The sequence below is a fragment of the Ovis canadensis genome, chromosome 8 (genome assembly GCF_042477335.2).
Source record: "Ovis canadensis isolate MfBH-ARS-UI-01 breed Bighorn chromosome 8, ARS-UI_OviCan_v2, whole genome shotgun sequence".
Taxonomy (NCBI): Eukaryota; Metazoa; Chordata; class Mammalia; order Artiodactyla; family Bovidae; genus Ovis; species Ovis canadensis.
In genome coordinates this window covers 100,681,850-100,693,932 of record NC_091252.1, presented here as the reverse complement: position 1 = coordinate 100,693,932, position 12,083 = coordinate 100,681,850, and the positions used below count along the sequence as shown (strand labels likewise).

The window sequence follows — 12,083 nt, the reverse complement described above, 5'->3', positions numbered from 1 at the left end:
CCTCAGCTTAACATTCTCAGGGTGCTCCTGCACGTGTCAGAGCTGGGGGCAGGGCCGCGGTGCCCTGGCAGAGTGGGGAGGGGGCATGGGTGGCCCTTCCCCTGCATCCCCCTGCCAGCCCTCAGCCCCCGCTCCGTCCTGCCCTCCCTGCAGAAGCTGTACAGGAAGGAGATCAAGCCACCCTTCAAGCCAGCGGTGGGCAGGCCGGAGGACACCTTCCACTTCGACCCTGAGTTCACGGCGAGGACACCCACAGGTGTGTGCGGGCAGGGGTGGGGTGGCCTGGGCTACTTTCCCACGGGGGGTCCTCTAGCCCGGCCAGGTATGGCCAGGCACCCCGGAGTCAGAGAGTCCCACATTCAAGGGCGCCTCCAGGGGAAGTCCCCCTCAGGACTGTTTGTTCTCGTTTCTCTGCTCGTCCGTGATGGAGCCGCCTCCCAGCCTCCCCGGGGGCGCCTGCCTGTGGATCTCCCTGGCGCTCCTGCTCCTCCTGCTCCCTCTGGGCCTGAGTTGCCGATTCCAGGGACTCACCCTGCAAAGTTCGAGAAAAGAAGCTCGAGGCAATGAAAGTCTCATTTGATCAGCGGTTTTATGGGAAGAGGGAGGCTGTCAGCTAAGTCTGTAAATGCATGAACTGTTGATCTTATTCGTGCAAAAAAACCTAACAGCTGTTTGAAAAGTTGCGTCAGCTCCTATAGCTGAGCACAGCAGATGGACTCGTGAGTTTAGCTTCCACGATGCATCTTGAATTACTCCTAAGGTCTACCAAATTCTATCAGAACTGGTCAGTTCAGTTCAGTTCAGTCGCTCAGAGGTGTCTGACTCTGCAACCCCATGAATCGCAGCATGCCAGGCCTCCCTGTCCATCACCAACTCCCAGAGTCTACTCAAACTCATGTCCATTGAGTCGGTGATGCCATCCAGCCATCTCATCCTCTGTCGTCCCCTTCTCCTCCTGCCCCCAATCTTTCCCAGCATCAGGGGCTTTTCCAAGGGGTCAGTTCTTCGCCTGAGGTGGCCAAAGTATTGGAGTTTCAGCTTCAGCATCAGTCCTTCCAATGAACACCCAGGACTAATTTCCTTCAGAATGGACTGGTTGGACCTCCTTGCAGTCCAAGGGACTCTCAAGAGTCTTCTCCAACCCCACAGTTCAAAAGCATCAAGTGTTCGACGCTCAGCTTTCTTCACAGTCCAACTCTCAGCTCCCTTTAAAAGTTGTCATTCTGTGATATTAGTGGCAAGCCTCTCCAATATTCTGCCTGGGAAATCCCATGGACAGAGGAGCCTGGTGGGCTACAGTCCATGGGGTCTCAAAGAGTCAAGAGTTGGATGGGACTGAGTGACTGAGCATGCATTAACTTTGTAAAAATATGGTGATTGTCTTTGTCTGCCCAGGTGGCCTTAACAAAATACCGCAGACTGGGCAGCTTCAACTACAGAAATTTATCTTGGTTTCCCATGAGAGCCCTATCCTGGGTTGCAAACGGCCACCTTCCCTCTGGCTTCACGTGGACTCACTCTGTATCTGAGAAGAGAGAGAGAGAGGCCCCTGGGGTCCTCCTCCTAATAAAGACAGCAGTCTGTTGATCAGAGCCCCACCCTTACGACCTCGCTTACACCCTCAAGACCCCTCCTCCCAGTACAGTCACTCTGGCCTTCAGCATGGGAATTCTGTGGGACACAGTCCAGTTCATCATGGTAAAGGCATGGTGGTTTGGTCCAAAAACACCATGACAAGCCCCTTCTGGAGATTGTGCCCACTCTTCAGGTGGCTCAGTGGTAAAGAATCTGTCTGCAATGCAGGAGACAAGGGTTTGAACCCTGGGTCAGGAAGATCCCCTGGAGGAGGAAATGGCAGCCACTCCAGAAAGCCTGGCTGGCCACAGTCTGCCGGGTCGCAAAGAGTCGGACACGACTGAGCGACCGAGTGCGCCTTATTCTGGAGATTGGATGGGACACGTTCAGCCCGTTGGTAGCTGCTGGGGCTGCGTGCTGTGCGCATGGGGCTTCCCGCGCTTTGCTCTCTGTTGTTGTTTGGTCGTGTCTGACTCTTTTGCGACCCCGTGGACTGTGGCCCGCCAGGCTCCGTCTGTCTGTGGGATTTCCCCGGCAGAAATACTGGAGTGGGTGGCCATGTCCTGCTCCTGTCTCACTGTTACTGAATCTGAAACTGTCTATGATTAAAAAAGACAATCGTGAAATAAATAGTCAAATATGATATATCAAGTGGGTAACATTACAACAAAGAATCCACTTGGCTTTCCACACCACAGAGGGGCCCTTTCGGGATGTGAGCTGTGTGCAAACGCAGAGGTGGGAAGGGGGTGTCCTTGGGGCCTGGAAGGTGCCTGCAGATCCCCACAGTGGAGGCTCCAGGACCTGAAAGGAAGTGGATGCTGGGCGCTATTGGTTAGGGAGTCGAGGCACAGACACTCACTGGTCTCTTCCGGGTCTTCCTGCAGCCCCCAGATAAAACCAAGACCGTCCTCAGGGCCAGAGCCCGAGTGAGGCCTGCGGCCACGGTCGGGGTTACCAGTCGCTGCTGTGAGATTCACGCGGCTGCTCAGGAGCAGCTGGAGACCCAGGGGTCCTCTAGGAAAGGTGGCGGGGCGCTCACACAGCTCTCAGCGGCCTCGGGAAGCCCTTGTGTGTTGGAGGTGAGGGGCGGCCAGTCCTTGACTTGGCAGCACGGACCCAGTTCACAGACAGGGGACTCGTTAGCCCCAGAGGTTGGAAAGACGGAGCAGGAAGAGGGATTCCATCCTGGCTGTGCCCACCTGAGCAGGTCACTGTCTGCCCTCTCCGTGGCTTACCCAAACGCCATGGAACCCAGAAAGGGTTAACTCCAGCAGAGAACGCTGCCTGTGATGAGCACCCTCACCCCCTCCAGGTCCTTAAGGAAAGCTGCACAGTGTCACCAAGGGTTTCCATCATTGGGAACTGTGTTTAAAATCCTGAAATAAAGACCGGATTTGTGTTGCCTGGCAAGAAAATGCCAACGCAGTCAGCTCTGAATTATTCACCTGTGCACACTTTTTGTATCATCCATGAAGAATTTAAACCCCAACCTAATTGGCCCGTATTGTTAGCAGGCTTTTTTCTTAAGCGCATCATATATCTTTTGTGCAGAGAATTCAAGTTTATTTTATTATTAGCTAAAGGAAAACATAATTAGACACAGTGCATTTTAATGCTGTCCAGAAATAGCTTTTTTTACCCCTTTCTGTTTGGATTTTTCCAATCAATTGTACTTACTGCATGACACAGTTTGCCTTTGAGGAGGTAGTAATTGAAATGCCAAGACATAGAAAAATAACTCTCTCTACTCAAAAGAGACCAGACTGTTCTGAGCATGTGATTCGAGTTCATGACTGAAAGGGTAGCAGATGCGGTGTAACCCTGGAGCGGCGGGCAGTCCAGGCCCTGTGTCAGACTTGGACGCACCGTTGGAATTTTTTGTCGCGGTCTTCAAGTCTTTCATTTTTAGCTTAAGCTGATGCTAAAGCTGGTGGACTTTCCCTGACGACACACCAGCTGCCCTTCAGAGTCTGCTGACCCGCGGGAGACGCCAGCCTAAGATTTAAAAGCACAACGAACATTGCAACAAGTCGGGGATCACTCCTAGGATCAACGAAGGTTGACAGTACTCAGCTTTAAATTTCCCTTCATCCAACTCACACTTTTGCCCTTCTTCTAGTACTGAGCTAGAAGTCGGTGTCCCCTAGCTGATTGTAAAGCCTGTTAAAAGTCACGGCTGCCACTACTGTGTGGTCATGTCCAGCTGCACGGACCAGTGTTGGCTGTGATAACCTCCCGTGAGGTCCGTGTGAACCTCAGCTGGTCTCTGCTGGGTCAGAGCAGGGAGACGCACCCCGAGTGTTAGAAGGCATGGCCCTGGGCTTCACACCTCTTTGACGGTTGAAGTCCTTGCTTACTTGATCCACAGACTTTCTTCATTCACCCAGGAAAGTGTATCAGTTCAAATTCGCAGGAAGCTACATCCTGCCCACGCAGACTGCCAGTTGCTGTAACTGAGCCCTTATCCGTTCGGCCCTCAGCCTGTACGTGGCTCACCCTAGATCCTGGCGTGGGCTTGAGTTCTTCCATCCAAACCTGCACCTCTGGGCTTGATGGTGGCTGAACCGACGCTGTGTCCCTGTGCTTGCTGCAGACCTAGCCCAGGACACGTCACCTGGGGGATTTTTAAGAGCAGGCAAACCTCAAAGCCAGAGTTCTCTGCAGGGAAAAAACAGTCAAAACCGGCCTGGGAACAAAACCTCTTTGGAAGGCGCTTGCTGCCTCTGCCATCTCGGTGCATAATTTCCAAATTCTAGAAACTACACAGCCGAGTCTTGTGCTTTCTAATTAAGCTTCTCCAGTCCAGCACGTTGGCACCTTGCTTCCAAGTGCAGTCAGCTTTGATCTCAGGCACTCGGTGACTCTGGAGCCCTTTGCCAGGTAGACGTCGGGGGCTGAGACCCGCCTTCTCATGGTCGGAGGTGCTGAAAGGGGGTGGGCCAAGCCCGCGAAGCCCCTGTCACCCTACGAGTTCTCCCTGGAAGAGCCGTGTGGGCTGCCCGGTCACAGCTCATGGCTAGGCTCCCGGGTATGGAAGGAGCACCCCAATTGCCTTTCCCCCAAAATAAAATGCTCAGGAGGACAATGCACACTCCTGCAGCAGCTGACCCCCACCTGCCCCCCTGCTCCACCAGGAAAGCCTTAGTTTATATATTGTTTCCACGTCAAAATGAAGTATTCAAACCAAGTCAAAAGGTGTGCTCAAGTCGTGTCCGACTCTGTGCGACACCCTGGACTGTAGCCCCCCAGGCTCCTCTGTCCACGGGATTCTCCAGGCAAGAATACTGCAGTGGGTTGCCATCCCCTTCTCCAGGGGATCTTCCCGACCCAGGGATCAAACCCAGGTTTCTAAAGTCTGCTGCGCTGGCAGGGGGGTTCTTCACCACCAGGACCACCTGGGAAGCCCCCAGGGCACGACAGGACTTTATATTTGTTTATATTGCTTATGGCTTTACTGTACTGTGCTTTAGAATGCATTAAGATACATATGTTTGAATTTTTCTCCCGGTGGGTGCGTTCCGCAGCGTATTTTCTCTTTTTCCACTTGACCAGCTGTTGTGTCAGTTGACACAGCCGTGTCTCATTCTGGGCCTCCTCGTCTTACTGGTGTTCCCTGCACCAGACCAAGCGTCCTGATGACATGGATACAGCTTTGTTGGTGACAGCAACACTTCTGCAGCACGGACGCAGCGTGGTTTCCTTGATGATAGATATCCAGGTTGTCGCCAGAATGTTTTTTTGCTGTTACAAATGTTGCTAAGAGCAACGTTTCCCACATTTATTTCTAATCACCTTAAAGTAATTCGGTGGGGTAGGAGTGTCGCTGCTGCTCTTCAGAAGGCAGGTGGATTTGTGCTTAGGTAGACACTCCACGTCAGCCTTGCAAGGATTCTGCCGACTTGGGCTCCCACCCACCACTGCAGTGCCAGCCCTGACCAAACCCGCACGGGCCTGGTTAGCTTTTGCCGATTAGCCAGGCAGCGCGTTGCCCTGGTCACCGTGCCCATTAGAGGGACCGAGCGCCTCCTCAGGTAGGAGCCCTCTGTGCCCTCCCCCATTTTTCTCCTGGGCCTCTCCCCCTTTTCTCACTGGTCTCTGGGAGCTTTTTGCATAATAGAGAGTTTTGTCTGTTCAGTACGATGCAGATCTTTTCTCTCTGCCAGTCTTTTATCCTTTTGTTTTCCTTAATGGTGAGCTTGGAACGGGACCCATCTCAGCAGCAGTCTAGCCTTCGAGCACGTGCACAGAGCTTAGCGGGGTCAGTGCTGAAGGGCTCCCTGAAGGTCCGCGAGCAGAGCGCCCTGCGTGCTGCAGGCAGGCCCCTGGGGACCCTCAGGGGACAGAAGAGTCACCTTGCTGGGCCTGCATCCCTGTGCCCGGTTCCACTGAACTGAGACACTCAGAGTGTGGCCTTCCAGGCCTTGTCCGCAGTGACAGCTCACCCCGAGGTTGCGGGTGGCTCTGGGCTCCGTCTGGAGTGGGCAGGGCCAAGGGCTGTGGCTCAGAATGAATATCGAATACGTTATTATCAATGATCATCCTGAAGTTTTTGTTCTGAGTATTTTTGCTGTAGTGAAAGTGAAAATCACTCAGTCATGTCCGACTTTTTGTGACCCCATGGACTGTATAGTACATGGAATTCTCCAGGCCAGAATACTGGAGTGGGTGGCTGTTCCCTTCTCCATGGGATCTTCCCAACCCAGGAATTGAACCCGAAGCTTGTGGGAAAGGTCAGTTTTCATTCCAATCCCTAAGAAAGGCAATGCCAAAGAATGCTCAAACTACCGCACAATTGCACTCATCTCACATGCTAGTAAAGTAATGCTCAAAATTCTCCAAGCCAGGCTTCAGCAATACGTGAACCGTGAACTCCCTGATGTTCAAGCTGGTTTTAGAAAAGGCAGAGGAACCAGAGATCAAATTGCCAACATCTGATGGATCATGGAAAAAGCAAGAGAGTTCCAGAAAAACATCTATTTCTGCTTGACTATGCCAAAGCCTTTGACTGTGTGGATCACAATAAACTGTGGAAAATTCTGACAGAGATGGGAATACCAGACCACCTCTTGAGAAATCTGTATGCAGGTCAGGAAGCAACAGTTAGAACTCGACATGGAACAACAGACTGGTTCCAAATAGGAAAAGGAGTACGTCAAGGCTGTATGTTGTCACCCTGCTTATTTAACTTATATGCAGAGTACATCATGAGAAATGCTGGACTGGAAGAAACACAAGCTGGAATCAAGATTACCGGGAGAAATATCAATAACCTCAGATATGCAGATGACACCCCCTTATGGCAGAAAGTGAAGAGGAACTAAAAAGCCTCTTGATGAAAGTGAAAGAGGAGAGCGAAAAAGTTGGCTTAAAGCTCAACATTCAGAAAACGAAGATCATGGCATCCGGTTCCATCACTTCATGGGAAATAGATGGGGAAACAGTGGAAACAGTGTCAGACTTTATTTGGGGGGGCTCCAAAATCGCTGCAGATGGTGATTGCAGCCATGAAATTAAAAGACGCTTACTCCTTGGAAGAAAAGTTATGACCAACCTAGATAGTATATTCAAAAGCAGAGACAATACTTTGCCAATTAAGGTCCGTCTAGTCAAGGCTATGGTTTTTCCTGTGGTCATGTATGGATGTGAGAGTTGGACTGTGAAGAAGGCTGAGCGCCGAAGAATTGATGCGTTTGAACTGTGGTGTTGGAGAAGACTCTTGAGAGTCCCTTGGACTGCAAGGAGATCCAACCAGTCCATTCTGGAGGAGATCAGCCCTGGGATTTCTTTGGAAGGACTGATGCTGAAGCTGAAACTCCAGTACTCTGGCCACCTCATGAGAAGAGTTGACTCATTGGAAAAGACTGTGATGCTGGGAGGGATTGGGGGCAGGAGGAGAAGCGGACGACGGAGGATGAGATGGCTGGATGGCATCACGGACTTGATGGATGCGAGTCTGAGTGAACTCCGGGAGTTGGTGATGGACAGGAAGGCCTGGCGTGCTGCGATTCATGGGGTCGCAAAGAGTCGGACATGACTGAGCGACTGAACTCCTGCATTGCAGGCAGATTCTTTACCAGCTGAGCCACAAAATAAAATGTGGTTTCTTATGGCTCAGCCTCTCTGATCTCTGTTTTACCTCCTCATCTAACACACACACACACACACACACCTGTGCACACACACCTCACACCTATGCACACTCACACACACAGGTGCACACACACCTCACACCTACGCACACTCGCACACGCACACACAGGTGCACACACAGCTCACACACATGCACACACACCCACAGGGTTTCTGCACCTTGTCGTAGCTCAGCTCCCCGGGAAGGCTGATTCTCTGGTTGTTACCTGCAGACTCACCCGGCGTCCCCCCCAGTGCCAACGCCCACCATCTGTTTAGAGGATTCAGTTTTGTGGCCTCCAGCCTGGTCCAGGAGCCCTCGCAGCAAGACCTGCACAAAGCCGCGGTTCACCCCATCGTGCAGGTAACCTGCCATTGTCCAGGCGGTCCCCACCTGCAGGTGTTCCCCCACGTCCAGGCGGTCCCCCATGTGCGGACGGTCCCCCACGTCCAGGCGGTCCCCCATGTGCAGACGGTCCCCCACGTCCAGGTGGTCCCTCACATCCAGGCGGTCCCCTTATTCCAGGTGTTCCCCCGTGTCCAGGTGGTCCCTCATCTTCCAGGCGGTCCCCCATGTCCAAGCGGTCCCCCACGTCCAGGCGGTCCCCCATGTGCGGACGGTCCCCCACGTCTGGGCGGTCCCCCACGTCCAGGTGGTCCCCCGCATCCAGGCGGTCCCCCACGTCCAGGCAGTCCCCCATGTGCAGACAGTCCCCCGCGTCCAGGCGGCCCCCCCCAGTCCAGGCGGTCCCCTGCATCCAGGCGGTCCCCTTATTCCAGGTGGTCCCCCATATCCAGGTGGTCCCCCACGTCCAGGTGGTCCCCCGCATCCAGGCGGTCCCCCACATCCAGGTGGTCCCCCATCATCCAGGCGGTCCCCCATATCCAGGTGGTCCCCCACATCCAGGTGGTCCCCCGCATCCAGGCGGTCCCCCACATCCAGGTGGTCCCCCATCATCCAGGCGGTCCCCCGCATCCAGATGGTCCCCCATGTCCAGGCGGTCCCCCACGTCCAGGTGGTCCCCCACGTCCAGGCGGTCCCCCATCTTCCAGGCTTTCCCCCATGTCCAGGCGGTCCCCCACGTCCAGGCGGTCCCCCATCATGCAGGGGATCCTGTAGAGCCCCTTGGTTCGCTCCCCCAGCTTCCCAGGGCCGTGAGTGTCCACCATGGTGGATGTCCCAATTGCCATCATGAAGTGTAGTTTCAGGGGGTCGGTGAAAGTGCCATTTTCCTAAGGAGGTTTGCACTGTGTAAAGGTGAGCACTGTAGAGACTCTCACGAGGCATCAGGACTACTTTTCCTTTAAGAGCCGAGTCTGGGTTCCGTGGACGGTCCTGGAAGGCCACGTTTCTCTCTGCAAGGCCCTTTGGGGAAACACAGCTTGTGTAACGCGGACCGTGCTGCAGCCGTGTCACCGTAATGGGTGACTTTGTCTACACCCTGAGGCGGCAGGTGGGGATGGGGAGGGGCATCAGGGGTGGGATTTCCATCAGACGCTGGCATCCAGACCCCGCTCTGGACACAAGCACCACAGCCACCGCCTGAGTCTCAGGGCCTCTGACCTCCCGCCTCCGGATCCTCCCTCCCTGGGGTGTTTAGGGGAAGCAGATGGGGCGGCCAACCCAGGGTCCTGACCCGAACGATGGGGACGCTGGGGTTGAGATCTGGAACCACCGGCAGCGAGCCCTGCGACCGTGGTCTGAGCCGCTGAGCCCTCCTAGCCGCGGTGTCCCCACGTGCGCAGGCTGGGGCCCCCTGACCCCGCTCTCTGCCGCTGTCTCTGCAGCAGCTACACGGGAACAATGTCCACTTCACCGACGGCTACGAGATCAAGGAGGACATCGGGGTGGGTTCCTTCTCTGTGTGCAAGCGTTGTGTGCACAAAGCCACGGACGCCGAGTACGCCGTGAAGGTAAGAGCAGGGCGCCCGGGCACGCGGGCACGGCCGGCTTCGCAAACACCCTCTCACGCATCTTCCCCCAGGCTCTGATGCGGGCAGTTCCGTTTGCCTTGATATCAGGTCACTTCTTAAAAAGCTGTTTCGCAGATCGTGAGTGTGTTCTTCTCCAGTCAATGTGTAGGTGGGTGCTGAGTGCCTTTAGTAACTTTCCACCTGATATACACTGGGACAAAAGCTTGGGTGCTCGGTATTTTGGAAAATGTAGAGTTGGGACATAGGCAGTGCATCTGGGGAAGGAAGGAAGGAAGTGGGGAGAGATGAGGAAGGAAGTTACAGTCACCAAACTTAAATCAAAGAGATAAACAGAAGCAGATATTTTGTAACATTTGCAAAAGCTTCAGCAGAGAGCTGGCAGTTTTACCCTCAACATCAGGCCCAGTAAACAGTGACGACTGTCTACCACCCAGTTTGGCACTCTCTCCATCCTGCCTTTTGCTTCTGTAATTGTTGCTAAATTCAATATTTGATCTGGAAATCCAAAATATCAGTTTCTTGCATTTTCTGGTTGGTAAAATATGGATAGTCAAAGCTATGGTTTTTTCAGGGGTCATGTGTGGATGTGAGAGTTGGACCATAAAGAAAGCTGAGCACCAAAGAATTGATGCTTTCTGACTGTAGTGTTGGAAAAGACTCTTGAGAGTCCCTTGGACTTTAGGGAGATCCAACCAGTCCATCCTAAAGGAAATCAGTCCTGAATATTCATTGGAAGCACTGATGCTGAAGTTAAAGCTCCAATATTTTGGCTACCTGATTTGAAGAACTGACTCATCTGAAAAGACCCTGATGCTGAGAAAGATTGAAGGTGGGAGGAGAAGGGGATGACAGAAGATGAGATGGTTGGATGGCATCACTGACTCAATGGATGTGAGTTTGAGCAAGCTCCAAGAAGTAGTGAAGGATGGGAAGCCTGGCGTGCTGCAGTCCGTGGGGTCACAAGGAGTGGGACATGACCAGGCGACTGAACAACAGTAACAGAAACGTGGATGAAAGCTAAAACTTTCTGCTAAAGTCATAATCTAATTTTTGCAAAAAGTGTGACTCTTGCGCTCTCCCTCCACAAGGGTGAGAGCTGGTCTGTCTACCACTTGCCCACTTGCCCACTCAGCTGGCCGGGAGGTGCTCAAGGACCCAGGTCCAGCCAATGGTGTCGTGGTGATCAGGGCACCCTGGCTTATCCCAGGATGGTGCACGTGATGTTCCCCTGCTCTTCAAGGAGCCTCTGGGGACAGATGGAGCCTGTGCAGCAGGCAGTGGAATAAGAGGAGTCGTTCCAGCCCCTGTGATCTCCTGAGCCCCAAGAAGATTGTTCGAAGTGGTGGCTGCGATGCCGTGGCCTCATTCCGCCCCATCCCCAGCTCCCTGGCCACACCTGGGAACAGATAATCCTTGTGTCCAGCAGGATGTTTGCCCACTGCCTTGCACCCCGAGGACACGCTCAGCCCTGTCGGAGACGCCAGCCCCAAGCATCGCAGGTCCTTGGTTTAAGTGGGGCTGGCAATTTATGGCTTTGTGACAAATATAACTTGAATTCCTCAAATAACACAGAGCGTTTACATTGGAGGAAGACTCAGTCTGTGCATTTCGCAGGTCTGGGGTTGTCAGCCTGCCCAGTGTCTTGACCGCATCAAGGAGTGGTTGACGGAAGGGAATATCGCACGATTTTAAATCCCTGGGTGGGTGGGGTTGCGGCTGCAATGGGGCCACCCCGCATGTCGGTCTGATGTGTTTCGGGATTTAGCTCAAAGAGGAGTTTCTTTTTTCCTCGTCCTCGGGAGGGTTTAACGGGATCTCGGATGATGCTGTTCCTATGTCCAGACAAGCCAATGGGGGAGAGGAGAACCAAGTCCTGCCTCGACGAGGACGTCAGTTTTACTTAATATATTTCACATGCTCCGTAAGCATGCAGGGGCTTCTTAAATTCTTTCTGCTGGGCTCACTCCTCACAGGATTTCTTTAGACACTGTGTCGGGTGGCCAGCACCAGTCCTAGAGACAATCGAGGCTTCCACTGAGCGCAGAGAAATGCGTTTATTGTTCAGCGGGTGCCCGACACTGGTGCCCTTCCAGAGTGCAGCCTGACACGGGAGGTTTCTGAAAATAAGCCCCCGCTGACAAAGGCAACGGTGTCTTTCCCCCAGTGTCCCTGTATCCAGCTTTCACCAAAAGACACCATCTGAATTCAGCTTTGTCAGCAACTGGCTTCTAACTCCGTCCCCAAAGATGGGACCCCACGATTGGCATTTCCGGGGATTCTAGCCCCAGCTTCTTGGGCACTGAAGCCAGGAACTGTGACTGCAGCTGACCTAGGAGTCCGAGCTGAAGCTGAAGTTCCTTGAAGTCGAATCCTCGGGGTTCCCTGGACAGACTGGGCAGGTGGGCGTCGCAGGGACCGCCCCCATGGTCTCCGAGCCCCTG

At 53.7% G+C, this 12,083-nt stretch overlaps 1 protein-coding gene across 6 annotated transcripts in view; it reads left to right on the top strand.

Moving 5' to 3' along the window:
* Positions 1–12,083, top strand: part of RPS6KA2 (ribosomal protein S6 kinase A2) — a 334,483-nt gene that overhangs the window by 295,040 nt on the left and 27,360 nt on the right. For all 6 annotated transcript variants that reach the window (XM_069599347.1, XM_069599348.1, XM_069599349.1 and 3 more), the window contains 3 exons: positions 154–256; positions 7,941–8,071; positions 9,496–9,621. In XM_069599347.1, the coding sequence (XP_069455448.1) occupies positions 154–256; positions 7,941–8,071; positions 9,496–9,621 (360 nt within the window). The remainder of the gene's footprint in view (positions 1–153; positions 257–7,940; positions 8,072–9,495; positions 9,622–12,083) is intronic.